Here is a 23,563-nt window from a genome sequence, read left to right on the forward strand (position 1 = left end):
CCTTAATCTTCCATCTCACAAAATGATGATGATTCACCTCGAATTGCAATGCACTCTTACCAAACAAAGGGTTTCACTTCGGCAAATTGCCCGCCTGGTGAGACTCCTCTCCTCTTCTGTACAAGCAATCTTTCCCTGTCCTCTCCATTATCGAACTCTTCAACGTCTGAAGGCGACACACCTTCACAAAGGCTTAACATACTCTCAGAAGGTTCCTCTGTTGGAAGATTTAATAGAGTAAATACGTTGGTGGCTTACACACATGGAGGCCTGGAACAGCAGAGCAATCTTCGGCTTTGCCTCAGATCTCATAATCAAATCAGATGCCAGCAGATCAGGCTTGGGCACTCGATGTGGAGATTTTTCCACTGGGGGAATATGGTCTTGCGAGGAACAGAATTGGCATATACATTTTTTTGAGCTTTTAGCTGATTCATTCGCAGTCAAGTGCTGGACCAAAGACTCTATTCAGTCGTATGTTCTCTTAAAGTTGGACAATATTTCGGCTGTCCGCTATATCAACCATCTAGGGGGCACTCACTCCAAAGCAGTCTCCAATCTGGTGACTATTTTTGGGCAATATTGCCTGGTTCATCAACTTTTAGTCACTCCACAATACCTAACGGACAGTCAAAATCAGATTGCAGACTTTCATTTCAGACATTTCAGGGACTCCAGTCTGTGGAAACTTCAGCCAGAGGTGTTTTCTCATCTCCAGGAACTATGGGGACCATTTACAGTTGATCTATTTCCATCCAGGTTAGATCAGCAGCTACCCAGATTTTTTTAATTGGAAACTGGATATCCTACACAGATGCTTTCCTCCAGGATTTGAGTCAGGAGAAAGGATACGCTTTTCCTCCCTTTGCGATGATTACTGGAACGTCTGCTCAAGTACGTCGCCAACAAACAGACATAGGGCCTGATTCAGACCTTGGCGGACGGCGGAGGCCGTCCGCCAAGGTTCCGCCGCCGAATGACCGCACCGCGGTCAAAAGACCGCGGCGGGCATTCAGACATTTCCGCTGGGCCGGCGGGCGCTCTCCAAAATAGCGCCCGCCGGCCCAGCAGAAATGCCCCTGCAACGAGGACGCCGGCTCAGAATTGAGCCGGCGTAGTTGCAGGGGTGCGACGGGTGCAGTTGCACCCGTCGCGTATTTCAGTGTCTGCAAAGCAGACACTGAAATACTTTGCGGGGCCCCCAGGGGCCCCGCGGCACCCCCTACCGCCATCCTGTTCATGGCGGGTTTCCCGCCATGAACAGGATGGCGGTAGGGGGTGTCTGAATCCCCATGGCGGTGGAGCGCGCTCCGCCGCCATGGAGGATTCATTGGGGCAGCGGTAAACCGGCGGGAGACTGCCGGTTTACCCTTTCTGACCGCGGCTGAACTGCCGCGGTCAGAATGCCCTCGGGAGCACCAGCAGCCTGTTGGCGGTGCTCCAGTGGTCGGTGACCCTGGCGGTCACCGGCCGCCAGGGTCAGAATGACCCCCATAGTATTGATTACAGCAATTTGGAAGTCTCAAGTTTGGTTTCCTGTTTTTCTTGGGATTCTCCAATCCAACTCCCCTTGTTTCCCTCGCATCTTCTCAATCCGGACAATATGCCACATCAGATGGTTCTGAAAGTCTCCATATCCTTGATGGCATGGCGAATTTTCGGGGACAATGGTTGGTCCTGGGTCTTTCTCAACAAGCTAAGGAAATATTATCCAAACATGGTCGCCCAGCACATCTAAGCGTTACGGACCAGCATGGGGTCGATGGGCCCATTGGTGTTTGCGAAGGAGTTTCAATCCTTTGAAAGCTGATGTAGTCCATGTCCTTCATTTTCTGGCCTACCTTACTTCAAGAGGACTGGCATATTGATCAATTAATACTTTCAGATCAGCTATTTCAGGTGGACACTGTATGGTGAATGGTTTTCCGTTGGGAGAACATAACTTAGTGTGTTGTCTCCTTCAAGGCATCAGGCTTTCCTTACCTCCTGAGCCTCATTATTCATCTCTTTGGGTTGTCAGTCTAGTGCTAAATCCGTTTTTGCCTTGGCATCCTATTTATTATCTCTCCAGGAAGGAACTTTCTGCCAAGTTAGCCATGCCTCTTTGTCTTATATCCTGTAGAAAAGTTTCTTAGGTCCGTGCTTTAGATGTTTCAAATAGAAACTTTTTCCCATCAGGAGTCTCCTCTAAGGTAAGTAGACAAAAAAAAAGTAACACCAGACTAATCTCTTTAACTGCCTTTCCAGACATCCCAAAATTGTGCATCGTGCATTGCCTCAAAGCATATGACAAAATGACTTCACAATTTCACCCTTCAGGAGAGCAACAGCTTCTTATTGCAATACATAAAGCAGTTTTCTTGCCTACTATTGCTCGGGGGTTTGATGGGTGATGCAGGAGGCTGGTATCAGTCTTTCCGTCTTTGGTGCTCACTCCACATGCAGATTTATGGCTTCTAAGGTATTTACTTTAGGTGCCCATCTGTAGGATATTATGAACACAGCAGACTGGTCTTTGGACTCGACTTTCAAAAGATTTTATTTCAAGCCAGCTTTGGATATGGCTCAATTAGATGTGGATAAGTTTTGAACTAGCATAATTCTCGCCTCTGGTCCTGTCATAGAACGATACATTTCCTAGCTATCGTAACGGAAAGTTTCAATTCTATCTAGGACTCGGAGGCGAGGATTATCCCACCCTAACAAGGAAAGATTTTTATGTAAACCTTACGAATTTGTAGGAACCCTCCCCTTATTTAGTAAGTATCCTGACTACTCCCTTGGATTCATAAATCTAACATTTTTTTAATGTGATTTATCATTTGAGTTTAACTTGGTAACTCTTTCTGAGCGACTTTTTCTTTGAAGTTTCAAATACCTTGTTTTTCAAAATTATCTTTTCTTCTTACTGAAACAGTGAAACAAGATGCTTAACTATGAATCACGGCCTGGCTTGCACAATGAAAGAGGAAATAGAGAAACAGACAATGGACTATATTATGGAATGCCTGTTCCTGATGGGTTCTAAACTAAGTGTTTTGATTGATTCTTTAATGTACTCCGATTCCCAAGCTTTCATGGGAATAGTAGTTTCTCTGAATGCTTGGCTGCTATTTAATAAAGTGGAGAAAGAAGGCATAATCCTCGCCTCTGAGTCCTTAACAGAATTATAACTTTCTGTTACGATAACTAGGAAATTGTTTAATTCTCTTTATTGACTATACTAAACTCTTTAATGATTTTATAGTTTATATAGTTTGATGTACATGATTGCTCCTTTTAACTTCTTGTCGATGAATGATCAAAAGTCCATATGACAAATGGCGGGGGTATTTAATGATTACCCCAAAGATTAAGATATGGAAAAGCCCACTCCATCACACCCTATGAGGATCAGAAACAAAAGCACTTTCCTAAATTGCTACTTTATAGAAATAGCTATTTCGGAAATGCAAAATGCTATGCACAGGGATATCAATTTCCTAATAGAAATTCCTACAGAGTAAGAATTTCTATTAGGAAGTTGAAAATAAGGAATCCCATCGCATTTGTGTCAATAGGCCGGTTTTGCATTTCCCAAATCGGTATTTGGGAAATGTGAAACCAAGGATGACAATGAGCATACATCACCCCCCACCCCCCCGGTACACCCGAAAAAAAATACTAATGCACATGCAGAGCACACATATGCCCAAGGGACATCTGTGTGCTCTAATGCAATTTTTAAAAAGAATTTTGGGGAGCTTTTTTAAAATTGCACCTATTTACCATCGACTTCAAGTCGATGATAATTGCAATTCTTAAATGCCCCAATTGCATTTAGGAAATGCTTTGTACATCAGAATGGAAATCACAAATAGGTAATCCCTATTTGGATTTCCCATTCCGGGGATCACAAATTCTACACAGTAGAAATCACATTTGTGATTTCCTGAAGGCCTTTGCACATCAGAAAAGGCCGTTTTGCATTTCTTAACATGCAGAAATACTGATATGGACTGTTAAGAAATACAAAAGGTCTTTGTACATCTGGCCCAAAGTTTTTTATAAGTATTACCTAAACTTAGTCCTGAAAAGATAATTGTCAATGCATGCGTAAACCATGCGCCAATGCAATAAGATCTTTGGAGGACATATACAGTCCACCTTGTATGCCTACTTTGTCGTACCTGATGAGCATCAAAGAAAGAATGGTACAGTAAGAAGTTTTGATGTTTTGTCGTAACACTAAGTGCATCTAATTCATTAATTTCATATGCTCAGTAAAATAGTCAGAAATCATGTGGTATGTATTAAGCATATACATTTTTCAGTACTTAGTTACATGCATAATTTGTGCATGATCTATAGAATATTGCTAGTGAACGTATGTTCAATTGTAAGTACAAGGATGCCAATTCATAATTTACAGAATGCATGATTTACACAGCCTTCATTGTGAATCTTGCCATCTCAATTCTACTTGAAAGTTCTATTTTCTCACAGAATTAATTTTGCTAGGTCAATAAACAAACCTATAAGGAATGTCATAACAGATGCAAGTAGGAGCTGCAGTATTAATGAGTGACAGGGAAGAGAAGACCGCAGAAATTAGAGGTTTGAAGAATTCATATGCTATAAAATTCACTCTTTGGGCAAAAGGGATGCAAGGGAAGATTTGGGTCTTCTCTGTAAGGATTATACTGTTACTACATCCCAGAAAGAATGATGTGAAAACAATAGATATAAACAAAAAATGCCAAACAGGTTAATCTTTCTTTTGTTTCAATTAATGAGCTTCAACTAGTGATGGTGGTAAATGTTACTGTCCTTACTGCATAGACATAGGCTAAGCCTAAGAAAGAGGCATCACGCTCAGCCTTTTTAGCCCATATCTCAATATGCAGGAGGAGATGCATATTTTTTATCTATGCATTAAAATAAAAATGGAGGAAAACAGTTGAGTATGAGTTTGAAACGTGTTCAGCATTACATACCAGGCTAGCCAAAGAACAGGACAGAAATATAGAGGGCAAATAGGACACACTAAAAGTTCTTTTGAAAACGTTGGGAAATAGCTGCTCACCTTTAGTGGAAACCCATAAGTATTTGGGGCATTACTCTGGAATAGTATCCCTGAGCATACAGTGAATACAAAAGCCAGGATACAATGGGCCCACTCTTGAGTAATAACAATAGCCTTCCCAAATGTCAGATGTTTCTGCCAAGAAATTAAGCATGACATAACAAGTGGAAAGCACACAATCCTCATTACAATGAAACGTATAAACATATTTGATGGGAATGGTAAAATATCAGGTTCATTTGCAATAATAAGATATTCTAGTTAGATAAGAAAAGTGCTCAGTGGACAGAAACTGCAACATTCTGTATCTAAAACAATACTTTGTTGCTTAAAGGCTGTCCACATTGGTCCCAAGATAAGGGCCCTCATTGAGCCACAATATAAAAGACAACGTTAAGAACAACTGAACACCAGGTTTGGGGCTAGTCAAGGTTTCTGATTGTGCCGTAGCACAGGGAAAATCAAGTAGGTGGGTAAAATACCACTATTCGGACTATAGGAAAGGGGTTAGGACCTGGGTATTCCTAGGGAAAGGCAAGTGAGTGGCCAGTGGAATGTTGTGAAGGACCATGGATTCATAATTGCGTGGACAGTCACAAGCATTCTCTATCTATTTCTTCTCTAACTACACATGTAAATCTAGTGCAAAAATGTCCCTGCCAGTATGGAGTAAAGGTGTACAGGGCACACACCCAGCCATATTTGCTCAGGGTGTAGAGGGGAACTATTCTTCCAAATCAAAAACATGTTTTTTTTTTATATAGAGAAAGACAATGAGTAAAAGTATGTGCAATTAGATATTTTTACAAACTCACAATTTCTAGGGATACAGCTAGGGAAAACAGATGAACTATTCAATGTTCAAATACTTTAGGCAAAACATTTGAATTTTTGGGAATCCTATTTAGGAAAAAAAACGTTGACGTTTTGTGAATTCTACACAATATGTACATATTTCAAAATCATGTGTTATCATTTGAAATGTGGATATACTAATTTTAAAAAAATAGCTATTTATTAAATGTTTTTGTGTACTTGTGTTTATAAAGTCAAAACAGTACTGTAACAAGCACATTTTAACACTTATTTTCAATAGAGAATAATACAAATGTTAAGATAAGTAATATGATTTTAACAGGTAGGATGTGAGCTATATGTTAATAAACTTTTTCAAATGCTAAAAGTATTGAAATCAATTGGTTGCTGGTAATATTTATGTGGCGATTCCATTAAAATTTTTGTTTGCCCCTGAGAAGGGAAGAAAATTATAGTGTTAATTTTCCTTCTGCTCCTTTCATGAATGTTTTCATAGATGTATGTCCAGAGTTTTTTGTTGTCCTGCAACATGAATTATTCTGGGTCCTAACTGGTAGTTGTTGAACTAAAAATACCTTGGGTCTCTTTGTGTTAGGTCCATAGTCATTCATATGAATAAGGTATGATAGATGCTTTTGAGGGTGCAGTAATAAATCTACTGTGCTTGTGCCCCGATTTACGGTGAATGTTTGATTCACCCATTTATGAATGAGGTGGGGATACAGAGAATCTGTACACATAGGGAAGCTGTAGGTTATGTCCAGGAAGTAGCAGTATTAGATTGTTTAGCATAATCAGGTTTAAAAAGTACCCTCTCTGTGATAGGATTGGTTAGAAAGGTTACATTTTGTATCTATAATTTCTAAACACAACATATCACTTTCTTAAACAATATATATTTATAGACATGTACACATACCTTTGTTCTGGCAGGCCATCCACTGAATGGGGCCTTTGTCATAATTATGTTGCCCAACAGAAAAGGTGAATACACGTACCTAGGTAATTGGAAATAAAAATATTTTTGATTATATATATTTTTAACAATTTTCAGTTCGGTACATGAGATTCAATAATAGTATAATAAGCATATGTTGGTTATTAAAATTGTTGAATTATGATTCTTGAGTCTAATGTAAAGCTATGAAGGGGAAAGGAGTAGTAATTAAATTCCAATGAGATTCAAAGTATGTCACACAAATGTAATAGTAAAATAATGTGATCAATACGTAAAACATTTACCACAAGCATTGAAGTCACACACTTTGTAAGATAAAACGTACTTTCTAGTATATACACAAAACACTATGTTTTAGATACCTTTCCATAAAAAGTTAGCATTTAACAGAATTAGAATTTCAGTCTAGGACAAGCAAGGCTTGTGATCTTTTTCATTGCAGGGGTTCCTTGGCCACCCAATTTCATTTATGTTTTGTATTTATCAACGTTTTTGTAGTTCATTTGTATCAGGGAGAGTGAAAGGGTGCTTTACATGAATATTGTTACATGATTAATAGTTAACAATATAAACAGGATTGAACAAAGTTTCAGTGACAGATTAAAGATAATTCGTATTGCACATTAAAGGGAAGGATCACTGCCAGGAAGTAGATTACACAGTGTTGCTTGAGAAAGAGGAGTTATAAATATTAGTTCAGGTAGTCAAGGTAGAGTTAGATTTTTTTGAAATTTATTGATTTCAAATGTGATAAGTGTAGGTTTTTTTCAAACAGTCATTGCACTGGAGAATAAGGACTGGCAACTAGCATGACAAATTATGAGCTGAGGAACTTCTTGAGTAGGGACTGAATGCTTCTGATATCTCTTTGGCTGCCTGAAATAAGGAATGGTGTGGTTAAATATACAGGTTTCTTCGGATGCAGGACTTTAAAAGTGAGACAGCAGAACTTAAAATAATAACTTGCTGTAAAGGGTAGATAGTGGAGGTCACGTAAAATTATCATCACATGGTAACTTTTTGCTTTGATGGTGACAGTTGCAACAGGGAGTAATATTTCTTTGAGGGGGGAATTTAACACATTTTGAATCCTAGTCTGCAGATAACTAGGGTTTACAAAGCAATTTCCAAATGGGCTCTGTAGACTTAATGTTTGCCTTTCTTGAATGAGTGAAGGAAGAGGTGTTTAAATTAGGCAATGAGGTTGAAGAGAGGTACAACAATGAGGCACAGTCTAAGATAAACCCAATTATTTTACTGTAAGTGGGAGAAGTGAGGAGAGGCTATTCATCTTAAGAGTATTCGGAAGAGAGTGGGCCAATTTGTATCTGCAGCTAAAAGAGCTAAGAATTGTGGTTACTTGTGTACTGAGTTACAGGAAATTTCATGACTTCTGTATGAGAAGTTTTTATAGACAGCAGTGCAGGGAAAAGCCATCCCCGAGAGTTGGGCTAATTTGAATATTACTGTGTGTATGCAGGCACTTGTTTCATCAAAGATAAAGCTCCGTGCCTCCATATGGAGGTTGAAAAAATGCTGTGGGCAAGATCAAGTCTCTGGAAGAACAAAGATCAATTCAGATCTTCCAGAGATGAAAATCCCCAACTTCACACTTTTCTATCTTCTGGTGGGAAATGATGGGAATCAATAGTCTTGAATGAGACTGTGTTTTTACAAAGTCTGGTTTGTAAAGTAGCAGGAAACGTTTTTGGGTCAGAGATGTGTTCATTAATGTACACTAGGATGATTCAAAGATTTCTTTTGATATGTTAAGTGACAAGCTAATTTGTTTGAGATTTTTGATGTGATGACCTTGGAGAGATGTAAAAAATGCATGTGAAAATAGGTCTGATAGTCCTTCCATTTAGTGATCAATGGAATCATACACTTAGGGGTCATTACGAGTATGGACCGCCAGACTCACGGATGTCGATCGGACCGCTGCCAATGCGGCAGTTCGAGCGCCACATTACAACCCTGGCAGTCGGGCTGCTAGCGAACCACCAGCCCTGCCAGGATCAGAGAACCTGGCTCTCTGGAGGTGGTGGCTATCCTAATCCAACAGACAGTGCTGCTTTAGAGATTATGACCCCCTTCTCCACCAGAGGTTTCATGGCAGTACCACTGCCATGAAAATGCTTGCAGAGAACAGGTGCAGGGGACCCTTCTGGCCAGCACCATTGCAATGTTCACTGTCTGCTGGTGCAACTTGGCTACAGCATTGTCGCCGGCTCGATTACGAGTCGGAGACAATGCTGTAGCCTGTTTCCCGCTAGGTCAGCGGATGGAAACTCAGGTTCTCTCCCACTGGCCTAGTGGGAAACTCTTGTAGGGCCGACGGGGACGTAGTCTGTGTGGCAGCAACCTCAGATGGTAAAAATCATCCACTGAACTCATAATAATCCCCTTTTTGCATATGTACACTGTAGCAGATTGTATGGCCAATTTGTACCCTCTTCTTTAATTTAGAGAGTTAGTTTTATGCTAATATACTTACATTTGTGTAATTTTTAGGAGGTAAAGTATTCCTAGACAGTAGTATTCACTTCACTAGAAAAGATAAGCATCTTGACTTCTGGGGTTATGGTGTTGGACAATGGCAATTTATAGTTTTATCAGTGGTCAGATTTTTTTGCCAGTGTTCTCATTGATATTGAGTGTAGATACAAGTAATGTAATGGGTCTTGATAGCAACCAGTAAATTACTAAGAGTGGGTCAATGCTAGAGTTGAACGGGGAGCAATAATGAGGTAGATAATTCTACCTATGTTGCATATAGCCAGGGAGGAATTTCAGAGGCAATTGCATAATATGGTTACGTTCTCATGGATAATGTACGATTAACATGTATTGTTTTCACTGGTTATATTGCAGTTACTATATAGATGTTTTTGGCTGATAGGATTTGGGAGGAGGTGAAGTATTCTTAAAACTGATACGTTAGGTTGGCAATTAGTATGGTATGTATTGCTCAGTGTCAAGATAAATGGTATATAATGGAGACAATATTTTGGCAGTTTGAAGGCATTGAAAGGTGTTGAAGTAGGTACAGATTTGTGTCCTCGTCATGCACTGCTAATTACCCCAACAAATTACAGCATTCATAACATCTTTGATAACATCATTGATAATGTCACTTTATAGATAGATAGATATCTGTCTGTCTATATATATATATATATATATATATATATAAATATATATATATATATATATATATATATATATATATATAACTATATAGAGATAGATATAACTATAAAACTTAGTGGTAGGTAGTTATAGTTAAGACCAAGTCTCCATAGGAAAAAAAGATCTCAAGCTGAGTTCCGATTGGCTGTCAACACTTCAACCAAGCCGAGTCCCAAAAAATTTAAAAAAAAAGAAAGGGTAGGGCAGGGTGGGAATACCTTGATCCCTAGCCTTGATGCTGTGCCCCCCCCTGGCATCCCACCAGAGCAAAAAAGCATTTAAAAAAAAGAAATGATGAAAATAGCATGAATTCAGTGAAAAAAAAAAAAAAAAAAAAAAAACAAGCAGAGAAGCTTGCACTTGTTTTGTTCTTTTATGCACCAAAAAAGGAGGAGGGCATACAGGTCACCCCATCCTATGGCTCCTGATGAGCCCGGGGGACCACCATCACCCTGGGACATTTTACAAATATTAGAGGGAGTCCGTGTGGGCCCCCTTCATTGGGGTCTTAGAAGCCCTGGGGACCATCACTTTCCCTGGGCTTCAATATTAATATGGAAGGGGGCTGCGCAGAACCCCCTCCTTTGGAAGTTTGATGCCTTGGGGACCACCACCTCCCTGGGACTAAATTTCAAATTAGGCTGAGGGGCTGCATGGACCTCTTGGGCCCTAGGGTCTATCACCTCCCTGGGGCCAGTAATAAATTTGAAACTGCAATATTAGTTTTGTTATACATATACTGATATGCCTTTGCAATATGCAGTATATTGGACTTACTAGTCATAAGGTAAAGATCAGGATACAGGCCCAAATCAGTACTTTGAGGGTGGGTAAATTATTAACCCACTAGTTCCAGAATTTTCAAAAGCATAGTCATGGTCCACAAGATTTTAAGTGAACTATCCTGGAAAAGCTGAAACAAAGATGTGCAGATGCAGAAGAGGCACTGTATATAAAAGAGGCTGGTTGGACTTTTTTCCTGCATACAGCTAAAGTTAGCCTGAATGAGGTGGTTGAATGGCATAAGATTCACAACTGAAATTGCTATCTCAGATGTGGCCGTATGATGGTCTTTTTTCTAACAGGCTGCTTCTATCTATGCCCATTTACCTATCTCTTTTTTGACTATGGGTTTCCCCTAATTACAGCTTTTCACTTCTATAGAAATCCTGTGTATAGTTCATTAGGTAGTACACGAACAGTGTGACTTTTATGGTTACGAGAATGATCGCTCCTTTGGTATCAATAAGTGTGCATGTGGTTAGAGGTCTAGTGGCCTACCTGTGAATGATGTAGAATGCCATCAGAGCTTTTATCACTCATACTGTGGTGCCAGTAAGGATGTGTGGCTGTTGACACGGTCTGCCGGCAGCCAAGGTGAGACCTGTGAGTTGCTTGGGTTTTGATGAGTGTTTGGCCCGCATTTGAGATAGAAGTCAACTTCTCTTCCTCTCTTGGGTTCTTGAATTAAATTGGATAGGGCCACAGGTTGATTGGGTTCATTATGTCTGAATGTGTTTTCGAGACAGTTACGAGGGAATCTGGTTACCGTGTCTGATATGGATGTGACAGTTTTTATAGTTATATGAGAAATATAATTTTATTGTGACTTTTTCATTATAAAGGATAAGAAAAAATATATTTTTAATGTTACAATGTTGTGAAGTGTCATAAATTGAAGATATTTTTGGTGCATTTATTTAAATATTTTGAATAATATAAAAATACAAAGATAAGAAATAACACGAAAAATAAGGTGTAGAGTATGGTCTTCAAATAGTAATACTTAGGGCATGGTGACATTGGACCTCATTGTGTTTTCATCTTGTGGGTATATATATATATATATATATATATATATATATATATATATATATATATATATATATATATATATATATATATATATTTATACAAATACCTTTCAATCCCATATATGTAGACAATTGTATGCCAGCAATGTAATATAACATCCAAAGGGAATTCATGTGTGCATGATATGGATGTGAACCCTGTATATGAAGTTTGGGAGAGAATCCAGATATTTTATCTATTACCAATGGAAAACGTGGGTTGGATGACACTATGATTACTAGATATTTTTCCTGACGTGCAGTCAAATGGGGAGGCTTCATGTTGGTATTGCTGCCTTATTTGCATTGATTTGTTTTTTATCTCTGGGCAATCACAACTTTCGTCGCCAAATTATCTCCTATGGCCTCCTATTATCTCCTGGTAGGCATTCACTCAGTGGTCATATGGTAAATATATTTTAAAGAATGAAGGATGTTTTGGTGATATGGGATTGACAAATTCACCAATTTATTTTGATTGTATGTGTTTGCTCACTCCTTGTTGTTTTGTGTTAAATTTTTTACGTTCGGTGCACAGTTGAGTGATAACTTGTCTTCACACCCTGATGAATTTGCCTGTAAGTCTTGTTTGGCAATGAAACATGTCCGTTGTTTGTAATAAAGTGGTCTAAACATGTTTTATTGTTTTTAGTAATGAGCCTAGACATAGAGTAAAATGTATGGGACATGCCTTGTTTGACTCGTTTTTATTTTTATTTGAAAGTTTGAAAAGAAGGTATTATATTTTTGTTACTTCCTTATTTGAGGGTCCACGGAAGGGAGTTGTCTCTTGTGATGTTAATTAGTAATTATACCCATTGACCACCATTAATGATATACATGGTGCTTAAGCCTCCTGTCACTATAGGAAAGTGCTGATGATCATACAGGTGGTCAGCTGGTGAGCAAAAGCCAACTGGCTCATATTGATAGCTTACATGAGGCACTTCCGATAACTATTTGAATATTTTTGGATAACATGTGAATGATTTTGAAGGTCCCTATGCACCATACCTAGAAGAAACTACACCATGACACATGGTCTGACTCTGCATTTTAATGGAGCATGGCGTAGCCCTATATATGGTATTGGCCAGAGGGCACTGTATTTTTTTCTTTGAAGAAAAATATTTGTGTGAGTGGCACCAAGTGTTTGTTCAGTATAATAATCTTTTGAGTGGATCGGTCCCTTGGTATCTTATAGTCCCTTTGTAGCTACTGTTCCGTATGTTTGAAGTACATTTGACACTGTTTGGGATGTATTCATACTGGAACAGATGTCAGTGTAATCTTGAAGAATATGTGAGTGTAAGTGTGTTTTTCTATCTGCATGCCCCTTTCTATGACACCCTTTAATTGTACCATTCCTCCTACTGACCTTGTATTAGAGTTTTCCTGTTTCTAGGCCACCACCCATTGCCACTCTCACATTTACTCCTAAAATTGACAACTATAGACACATATTTCACTGCTTTCTCTGTGGAGAATTCTGCTTATAAGAGACAGACTGGCATAGGGGTCGGATTAGGATCATATTTTGCATTCATGAATATGTTTAAAATCAGAGTACTAGTGCACTTCTATGTAAACAGCTTTGTGAATTGTCCTCATGATTTTAATAGGAGTGGCAACAAAGATGCAAAAAAAGAGCCCATGTGCTCAGGTAGATGCTTTTTCAAGGTGAGCTGTAGTTTTGATGATAATTTTAGGTTAACAGAGTGACCATGAAAGAGTATAATGTCTACAAGATCATAGATACATTATGTTGTCTTTGTGCCCCACATAACTATTGATCTCACTTGTTTACATCAGGGTTAAAAGATATAACATACGGTTTAGGCTCCCTTTCAGGGAGGACGTGCTGCATTTGCATTGTCACAAGTAATGTCAGATTTTTACTTTCAAACTTCTACTCATCAATTAAGAGCACAACTTCTAAACTCGGATTACTTTATCATTAAAACTGTTAATTGTTTTTGAAAAATCTGAAATGTATCGATGCTGTACATATTTCGCACCAGAAAAATCTATGTTATTACAGTTAATATCAACATTTCAGGTCAAACAAACTTTGTCCTTGGCATAGAAATGCTACTTTTGATGATAATAAAAATAATGTAAATGCCTTGATAGATTCACATATATAGACAAAGAAATACTGTGCATACTAGATAGACTTACCACCATATTTGTAAATATTCAAGAAGAAAGGCAACTAAATGTCCTTTGATGTGGTCTTCATTACATTTTATGTGTAAATAAGTGTATTTTGCCAGTGATTCCTCCTTCTCCTTTTTGTATTATTTACAATGTACTCCTCGTGTGTAACCTCTCTCAAAGCCAAAACAAGTAAATTTACCTGATGTCATCAGACAAATGCTAACAAAAGATATGTATGATCTTGAAATGGGCAACAAGAACAAATATAAACATTTGCTTTCATATTATGGTAAAGTAATATCCCATATTTAAAACCATACATCTTTGAGGGCAATCCCTGAAAATTAAATGCATCTATCTCTGTTCGGCCAAGATAAAGGCAAAAATGAGCACCAGCAAAGCAAATAGGTCTTACCTGTGAGATGGCTCATACATGTACATGCATGATTGCAATCTTGGAATGATTTTCTTCATGTCTGTGACAAAGTATTCCAAGATGAACAGAAATGCCTGAACACATATGGTGGCCATTATGAAGGTTTGTTTCTTAAAACATGAGAAAATGCATTTCAAGATGGCCCACATGTATGCAAAGGCCTATGAAAGTGTGCACATGCAAGCCTGCCATCTTGGAATACTTTTGCTTTAAGAAAGGCCATTTTAGATTGTTGTCATACATGCATGGGTGGCCATGTTGGAATGTTTTATCTTAAACTGAAATAAAACATATTCAAAGATGGCCACTCTGCATGTACATGAATGTGCATGGGTGACCATCTCTGAATGGTTTAAAAATCTGGCAGCTGGTTGCCAATACAGCAGTGGATGCAAAACAAGGAGGCATGACAATGCTATGTGGGACAGCTATTTAAAAGAACACAACGGGTGCAAAAAATGAAATGGGGGGCAGGAAAAGCAAAGAGATGGAGGAAGAGAAAATTGTCTCTCATACACTGCAGAGCAAGGTCAGAACATCATCAATGCACTTCATTGGATGGATGCAATTCATCCAATAAAAATACAGTGAGTCCAAGATTCAACCTGGATAAGCCAAACACTAGAATAGAGCAAAATGTTATCAAATCCGAATCAGGAACCTTATATAGGTGGACATTCTAAGTGAAAGCAAACATGGATTCAATCAAGGAAAGAAAAAAGTAGCAAGAAAATAGAACAAACAAAATATTCATCCATGATAAAATATGTAAAAAAAAACAATCAGTGTTTCAATTATAAAAATACTATTAGGGAAAAGCAATATTAGGGAAACGAGCATAAAATACAAAAATAATAAAATGACTAAAAAGAAACAAATATCCAATCCATTAAAAGAATAACACCGGAACAATGCAAAGGTAAGTTAAGTGGATTGAGGTAACATAATGTGATTTGCACTAGAAATAATAATGGTAGACAAGGAAAATGAGACAGAGATACAAAAATAAAAGTTAAAATAGTCCTGGACAAAATAGAGATGTCAATGGATGCTCAAAAGACCCTTATCCACCAAACCTTTGACTCTGTGGATCACACATCTGTCCCTCCCTTTCATCTGATAGGGATAGAGTAGGTAGAAGCCTAGTGAAAGAACAAGTAAGTAAGATAGAAGAAAAGCAGGAATAGAACATGATGTCTTGCATTTACATGACCATAGATAATGCAGAATGAAAGCAGTTAAGGAAAAAGAAAGATAAGCACATTAGAGCAAAGGAGGTGTTAGGAATACGGGGGAAACAAAAAGCACATAGGAGGATAAATGAAGTTATGAAGTTAGATATGAGGAGAGTGAAGATAACATTTTGAGTTGGTCCTTAAAATAATGGGAAATATAAATTACAAAAGAGACATATATTTAATGATGCTTTAGATCTTTTAAATATCGAAAGCATTGAATGATGAGACATACGAGCAAAGAAAACCTGGAATGGTTTAAAGAGGCATTTTATAAAGGCACCCCGGCAGGGGACAGAGGCAAAGAGGAACTCAGAACCCCAAACGATGAGCAGAGAGAAAGCCAAAGAAGAATGTATATCACACACAGAGCTGGTAGTCCTTGTACATGTCTAATTTGATCATGGTATATTTTCATTACCACAAATGTTTTGCATGCTTCCAGAGAATCCACAGGCATTTTACGCTTCAGCGAGTTGAAAGGGAACCAACACAGAAAATTATATACAAGAACATTCTCCTTAGCCATGCAAATTCAGATATCATGGGTACGAAACCACTAATTGATTTGCACATTCAACCACAAAATATAACAACTGAAAACTGAGAAGTAGTCATTCATAATGGTGACCACCACATCAAAAGCTAACATCAGAACCACACTAAGCACTAGTGCTACAGCAGACAGAGGCCCTATGTCATGCACTCTGCTCCCACACAATAACAATTGCTGTACGGTCTACTCAACTGAGCAACACAGTCAAATCTGCATTCCAAACAACCTATAATTCTTTTCATTCAAATCCAAATGATGCAAATATCTCAACCACCAACTGGGAGGCCCTTTATCACAATAACCAATAGTTCTGAATGAATCCTTTAAAAAAAAACATAAAAAGTAAAAAAGCACTAGACCATGCCAATTTCACTGAACATTCATTGTCTTCGATATATATAGTCATTTTATTTACCCCCACTATACTACTGCTCCACAATGCATGCTGGCCTACCGAAAACATAAAGACAGAACACCTTATCACAAAAAAGACCAGTAAGTGCTAATTTAAAGCATGGCCTCTGCCACAGTCTTGAGCTGACACATGTCTGAAATAGTGAATGAGCTGCAGTAGTGGTATTTTCCCATCTTAGAAAGTGGTTGCTTGTCTCTTAAACTTTAAAGGGAAGAGCTATGTTTGGCTTGAATTGTGGCTTTGCTAGAACTGTTAAGGTAATTACAGACCACAATGATATAACTGAAAGCAAACTAACTGTTAGAAATGGGGTCTTTGGTTGGCAGTCAGGTTACCCCCTGTCCAAGCAAGGACCCTCAATCTAGTCATGGTAAAGGAGAATCACCCTCAGTTAACCCCTGCTCACCCTCTTGGTAACTTTGCACAAGCAGACAGGCTTAACTTCAGAGTTCTAGGTGTAAAGTATTTGTACCAACACACACAGTAACCTAAGGAAAACACTACAAAATGACACAACACAGGTTTAGAAAAATAGGAAATATTTATCTAAACCAAACAAGTCCAAAATGACACAAAATCCAACATACACAAGTCAAGTTATTAATTTTAAAAGGAAAAGAGTCTTAAATCCTTTTGTAAATAGGTAAAACACTGTTAGCATTGAAAGGTACCTGGGTAGCGTAAAAAAACATGCACGGGCTAGTGTGCTTCGAAAAAGGTAAGTGGTGCGTCGATTTCTCACCCGCATGTGAGATCATGCATCATTTCTCCTTCTCCGGTCGGGTCGGCGTGCGTCGGTTTTCCTCTCCGCAGGAGAGCGATGCGTTGATCTGGGCATCACTCGGGTCCAGTCAGGTGTTGCGTTGTTTTTCCATGCCCAGCAAGGTTTGCGTCGAAAATCCTGCTGTACGGCTTTAGCAAAACCACGATGTGTGAGTTGCGATGTTACCAGCCTCTGCTAGCAATGCGGCACGTCGTTTCTCCAGTCACGTGCATCGATCTTCCAGCTGTGCTGCAGGTGGTGTGTCTATTTCAGCCACGGAGCCAGTAGTGCGTTGTTTCTTTAGCCACGTCTCGGAGGTCGTGTCAGAAATTCCCCTGCATGGCAGTCTGTTATGGATTTTCAATCTTGGTCTGCCAGCTTTACCTGTCAAGGCCCCAGGAACTGGATAGGGCATCACTTGGCAGGGCAGGAGTCTCAGCAGAGAGTCCAGGTGCTGGCAGGAGAAGTCTTTGATGGCCCTGAGACTTCAACAACAGAAGGCAAGCTCAGGACAAGCCCTTGGAGCTTTATTCACAAGCAGGAATGCACAACAAAGTCCAGCCTTTGTCCCCTTTCACCAGGAAGAGGCAGCAACAGCAGGATAGCTCCACAAAGCACAGTCACGGGCAGGGCAGCACTTTTCAGCTCTTCAGCTCTTCTCCAGGCAGAGGTTCCTCTTGATGTCCAGAAGTGATTTAAAGTCTGTGGTTTTGGGTGCCCTTCTTATACTCATTTTGGCCTTTAAAGTAGGCTTACTTCAAAGGAAAGTCTCTCTTGTTTGTGAAATTCTGCCTTGCCCAGGCCAGGCCCCAGACACACCAGGGGGTTGGAGACTGCATTGTGTGAGGGCAGGCACAACCCTTTCAGGTGTGAGTAACCACTTCTCCCCTCCTTCCTAACACAGGTGGCTTATCAGGATATGCAGGCTACACCCCAGCTCCATATGTGTCACTGTCTAGAGAGAGGTGCAAACAGCCCAATTGTCAGACTGACCCAGACAGGGAATCCACAAACAGGCAGAGTCACAGAATGGTTTAAGCAAGAAAATGCTCACTTTCTAAAAGTGGCATTTTCAAACACACAATCTTAAAACCAACTTTACTAAAAAATGTATTTTTAAATTGTGAGCTCAGAGACCCCAAACTCCACATGTATATCCGCTCCCAAACGGAATCTACGTTTTAATCATATTTAAAGGCAGCCCCCCCTGTTAACCTATGAGAGGGATAGGCCTTGCAACAGTGAAAACCGAATTTAGCAGTATTTAATTGTTAGGACATGTAAAACACTCTAGTATATGTCCTACCTTAAACATACACCTCACCCTGCCCTTGGGGCTACCTACAGCCTACATTAGGGTGGCTTTCATTAAGAAAAGGGAAGGTTTAGGCCTGGCAAGTTGGTACACTTGCCAAGTCGAATTGGCAGTTTAAAATTGCACACACAAACACTGCAGCAGCAGATCTGAGACATGATTACAGGGCTACTAATGTGGGTGACACAACCAGTGCTGCAGGACCACTATTAGCATTTGATTTACAGGCCCAGGGCACCTCTAGTGCACTGTACTAGGGACTTACTAGTAAATCAAATATGCCAATCATGGATAAACCAATCAACAATACAAATTACACAGAGAGCATATGCACTTTAGTACTGGTTAAAAGTGCTCGGAGTTCAAAAGCCAACAAAAACAGGTAAAAAAAAATAGGAAGCTGGAGGCAAAAAGATTGGGGATGGCCCTGCATAAGGGAAAAAGTCCAACACTAACAACACAAAATAAATATAAGGCATAACATATTACAGTAGTGAAAGAATAACACAACACAACCACAGAGCAACAAATAAATACAATAATATACCACCACCAAAACAACATATAATCCACACAACAAAATGCAAGACAACAAATATGCAGAAATATTCCTGTCACATATTACCACCTACACAAATATGCTTCATGATACACTACCTTAATTATCACAAAGGACATGTAAAATCTCCAGTCTAAAACTTATCATGATCTAGTTCAGTCCAACATAATGCAATCAGTTTGTGCCTCAACCTTAAGAATCCAGACCATAACACTCTAGTCTTACACAAAGTCAATCGCTCCCCACTGCGCCAACAATCAATTCCTCCTACTTAGCCATTAATCATCTTCACAGTAATGTGCACTATTGTCAAGTTATTACGTGAACATGCCTAGAATGTGGTTGCAAACTCAGATGTGTACAGGCATAGCTGTACTATCATGCCCAATTTATCCTTGAAAGAGCTATGGATGCAAAAATCAAAATGATGGTTCCCAATTCGGAAACAATATCAGACTTCACCTCTTCACCATGAATGAGATGTATATTGAACAATATCGGTAACCCCAGAACATTGTAACGGTCTCATGACTCAGTATGTTAGGACCAATGAAACAGCAAAAAGCAAGACATTTTGTATTGTGACAACAAATAACTTCAGAAATAAATAGAACATGCCAAAGCCCGGAGTGCCAAAGTCACTGTTCTAACAATTATCTGGAAAGATTACAAAGGTAAAATGAGCATTGCGATCTATTAACAAAGGCAATGTTTATCAATCAAGAATTTACTCAGTAAAGGCTTTTTGATATTTTCCACATGGTGACTAATCTGGGGGTATATCAAACTACCCTGTGCATGCCACATATGTTCAAGGACCTACTACAGTCCTTAAAATATGAATACCAAAAGTCCAAGTGTCCATTACCCGGTTCACTAATCAGTTTCCCAACCAGCCTTGAAACTGATCCTCTAAGATTTATGACTGGAGTTTAAACCCAGGGAATTTGAGGAAGTTATCAAATTATCACATAGGACTGAATCATTGTATCAAATATTGCATACTTTAGTGGTTAATCACTTCAGAATGGTACATTCGGGGACACTTGCAGTAGCTCTTAAACAATGATTTAAAGACACTAACAACCTCTCCAGTTGTAAGCCCATATTAAATCACCAGCACCTTGTGAAATCCTTGCATTAGACGTCACAAGACAACTGAAAGAGCTCTTTGAACTATGAAATCTACTTCATCATCAAAGTAGTAGGAGCAGCAATGCTAAATATTCAAGACTACCTCGTAGTCAGTAGCCATACAATATACTTCACCTCCAGATGTAAACAGAATAATTAATAATTGGGATTAGACTTTCTTAGGACAAATCCCAAAATTAATAATGTAAGCCTGAATCTTGTGGAAAAGACATGATAACTAAATACCTTTTCCACAAAAAAATGATTTCATAAACAGGTATACCAGACCCTTGGTTTTAATCCTGGTTAACAAGCTTGAATACCTGGAGTAGTTAAACAAACTTCTTACAATTCGTATTACAAAAGGAATTATAAGAAAGCATATTTATGAAAAAAAGTTTTTGAAAACACGGTCCACTGTAGTTCTCTTTCGGTCTACCATGACCCAGTAATGAAATAGAAGAGATGAGCAAAGTTAAGGAAGGAAAGATAGGAGGGAGTTGAGGATGGAGGTTATGTGGATGTGGTGGTTTCTTATGGGGAGGTTTTCTTAAAAACAAGTGTCACTGCATCCTCAAAGGTACGGAGCAGGTGGAGGTGCCCAAGAGTTAAAAGGCAGGAGTAAAGTGAAGAGGCAGGTGTCAGAGGGATTGAGCGAGGACCCCCCTCAAAAAGGGACACAATAAAATGGGTAGCCTAAGTGAAGGGGAGCTGTAAGGAACTAAGGGGCTCATTCTGAGCCCGGCGGGCGGCGGGCACCGCCCGGCGGGCGGAAACTGCTGAAAGACCGCACTGCGGTCAATAGACCGCAGGGGTCAATTTGACTTTCCCGCTGGGCCGGCGGGCGATCGCCAGAAGATCGCCCGCCGGCCCAGCGGGAAAGCCCCTGCAACGAGGAAGCCGGCTCCGAATGGAGCCGGCGGAGTTGCAGGGGTGTGACGGGTGCAGTAGCACCCGTCGCGATTTTCACTGTCTGCATAGCAGACAGTGAAAATCTTTGTGGGGCCCTGTTAGGGGGCCCCTGCACTGCCCACGCCAGTGGCATGGGCAGTGCAGGGGCCCCCAGGGGCCCCACGACACCCGTTCCCACCATCCTGTTCCTGGCGGTAAGAACCGCCAGAAACAGGGTGGCAGGAAGGGGGTCGGAATCCCCATGGCGGCGCTGCTTGCAGCGCCGCCGTGGAGGATTCCCTGGGCCAGGGGAAAACCGGCGGGAAACCGCTGGTTCCCCTTTAAGCCACGGTCAGAATAGCCCTGGAAGCACCGCCAGCCTGTTGGCAGTGCTTCCGTGGTCCCCGACCCTGGCGGTCAGAATGACCCCCTAAGTGCCATATATACTAAAGCTTTTTCCCATAGACACAGAATGGGCAAAATCATTTGATACATCTGGCCCTAAGGGTTTTACCCTCTCTCCCTTTAAAACAATGAAGAAAACAAAATACAACCCGAAACAGACTTTTTTTTCACCATTTCTTGCGTTCATCAGCCTGCTTTTGTAACCGTACTGAAAGTCATTCCAGGTGGAAACATTAGTCAAAAGAGATGTAATAAGAATATGTTATAATGGTTTTCTGCAGTGTGTATTTTCATGAATTACACATACTACTGCTCAGATACACAAAGCCCAAAATGTTTAAAAATGTGTATCTCTTTAAAGAAAATCATAAATGAAATGTGGGCGGTAAGTTCTATAAAAATGTGATGCTCTGAACATGAAGAATAGGCATTGCTCTACTCATCTATATTTCAGGTGCTTGTTTAGACACAATGCTCTAATGCCTCTAATTACAACGGATTCAGTAATCCTTTTTTGAGGGCAAAAATGATTACAAGTGGGACACAAACTTCAAGTGAAATGGGTGCCTCACCTGGTGAACTGCAGCAGGCAAAATGTACCATAAATCAAGAGGATCTGAACATACTGATATCTGTTGGAGAGGTAGGGTGAGATTTTGACAAGTTTTATGCTTTGTGGTGCGTCCCAATTGTACTGGCACAAAGCCTTTGGAAAGTATTCTTATAAGAAAAATGATCTGTCAGTACAAGAAATATACTGCATGAGCCAGGTGCCTCTCAGGTCTGTTTCTGGCAAGCCTTAGTCTCTCAATTCAACATTTGTATTTCTAGCTTTTTGCAATTTGAGCAAATGCTAAAGCAAATCTATTGGTCGTCAATACACAGAGAAAGTCAATTACATGGCAGTACACTGAAATAAACTCCTGTCTCCTGGAATGACAGGTTCTGTAAATCGTGCGAGGGGCAAAGCCAAAGAAATTACTATGAGTCACTGAACAGATTTGTTGCCACCCTACCTGAACCCCTTACATTTGTGTAAAAGGTTATGAAATATGACTTTCAAAAGTAATCTTATATCATAAATGACTCCGGAGGCAGTAGACAGAAACATAGCTTCGAGAATTCCAGATTCTGTACATTTTTGATGAGGTATCTGATAACTTGAAATAATATCTACACGAGGCTACCAAAACACGAATAATTTTCATTTGGGTGTGCATAACCCAAACTTGAGTAATTCACTGTGAATGCAGACAGTCACACACCATGCATTTTTTTTTTTGTAAAGTCTCTTTTTCAGGTGAGTAATTGACTAGCCCTAAATATCAAGCACTTGTCAAGAAGCATTTCCAAATCTAATAAACGGCCTATCGAAGAGGTTATAATAGTTTATGAAAAGTGACATTTTAATTGGATACATATGATTTCTCCTGTAAGCAATGTAACCTGATAAGTCTCTCTAACATACAGTACGTGAAAACATGCTGAGTACTACCACTAAAACGCGATCTCAGACAAATAACTATACTGTTGTAGGTTCTCCTATGGCGCTTTCAAAGGTCTGACTCGTTCCACCAAGGCGTGTAAAGTGCAGTTACTGTGTACAATATAGTACTCCATATTAAATTAAAAAAAACATAATCATCTAAACTTACATACTCCCCTATTCATTGTTTAATCCAATACTTGGAAAGAAAGCAAAATATACAATTAATGCATGGCTTGTTTGCAGAGACGACCTGCTAGATGATTTACGTTCCGATTATTTCATTCATTAGCAAAGAAAGAGCTTAGAGCATCCACAGAAGAC

General features: G+C 39.5%; 1 protein-coding gene across 12 annotated transcripts in view; it reads right to left on the bottom strand.

The window, feature by feature from the left end:
* Nucleotides 1-23,563, bottom strand: part of CACNA2D1 (calcium voltage-gated channel auxiliary subunit alpha2delta 1) — a 1,459,114-nt gene that overhangs the window by 273,824 nt on the left and 1,161,727 nt on the right. For all 12 annotated transcript variants that reach the window (XM_069228696.1, XM_069228697.1, XM_069228694.1 and 9 more), the window contains exon 13: nucleotides 6,801-6,879. In XM_069228696.1, coding sequence (XP_069084797.1) covers nucleotides 6,801-6,879 — 79 coding nt within the window. The remainder of the gene's footprint in view (nucleotides 1-6,800; nucleotides 6,880-23,563) is intronic.

Source organism: Pleurodeles waltl, chromosome 4_1 (assembly GCF_031143425.1).
Source record: "Pleurodeles waltl isolate 20211129_DDA chromosome 4_1, aPleWal1.hap1.20221129, whole genome shotgun sequence".
Taxonomy (NCBI): Eukaryota; Metazoa; Chordata; class Amphibia; order Caudata; family Salamandridae; genus Pleurodeles; species Pleurodeles waltl.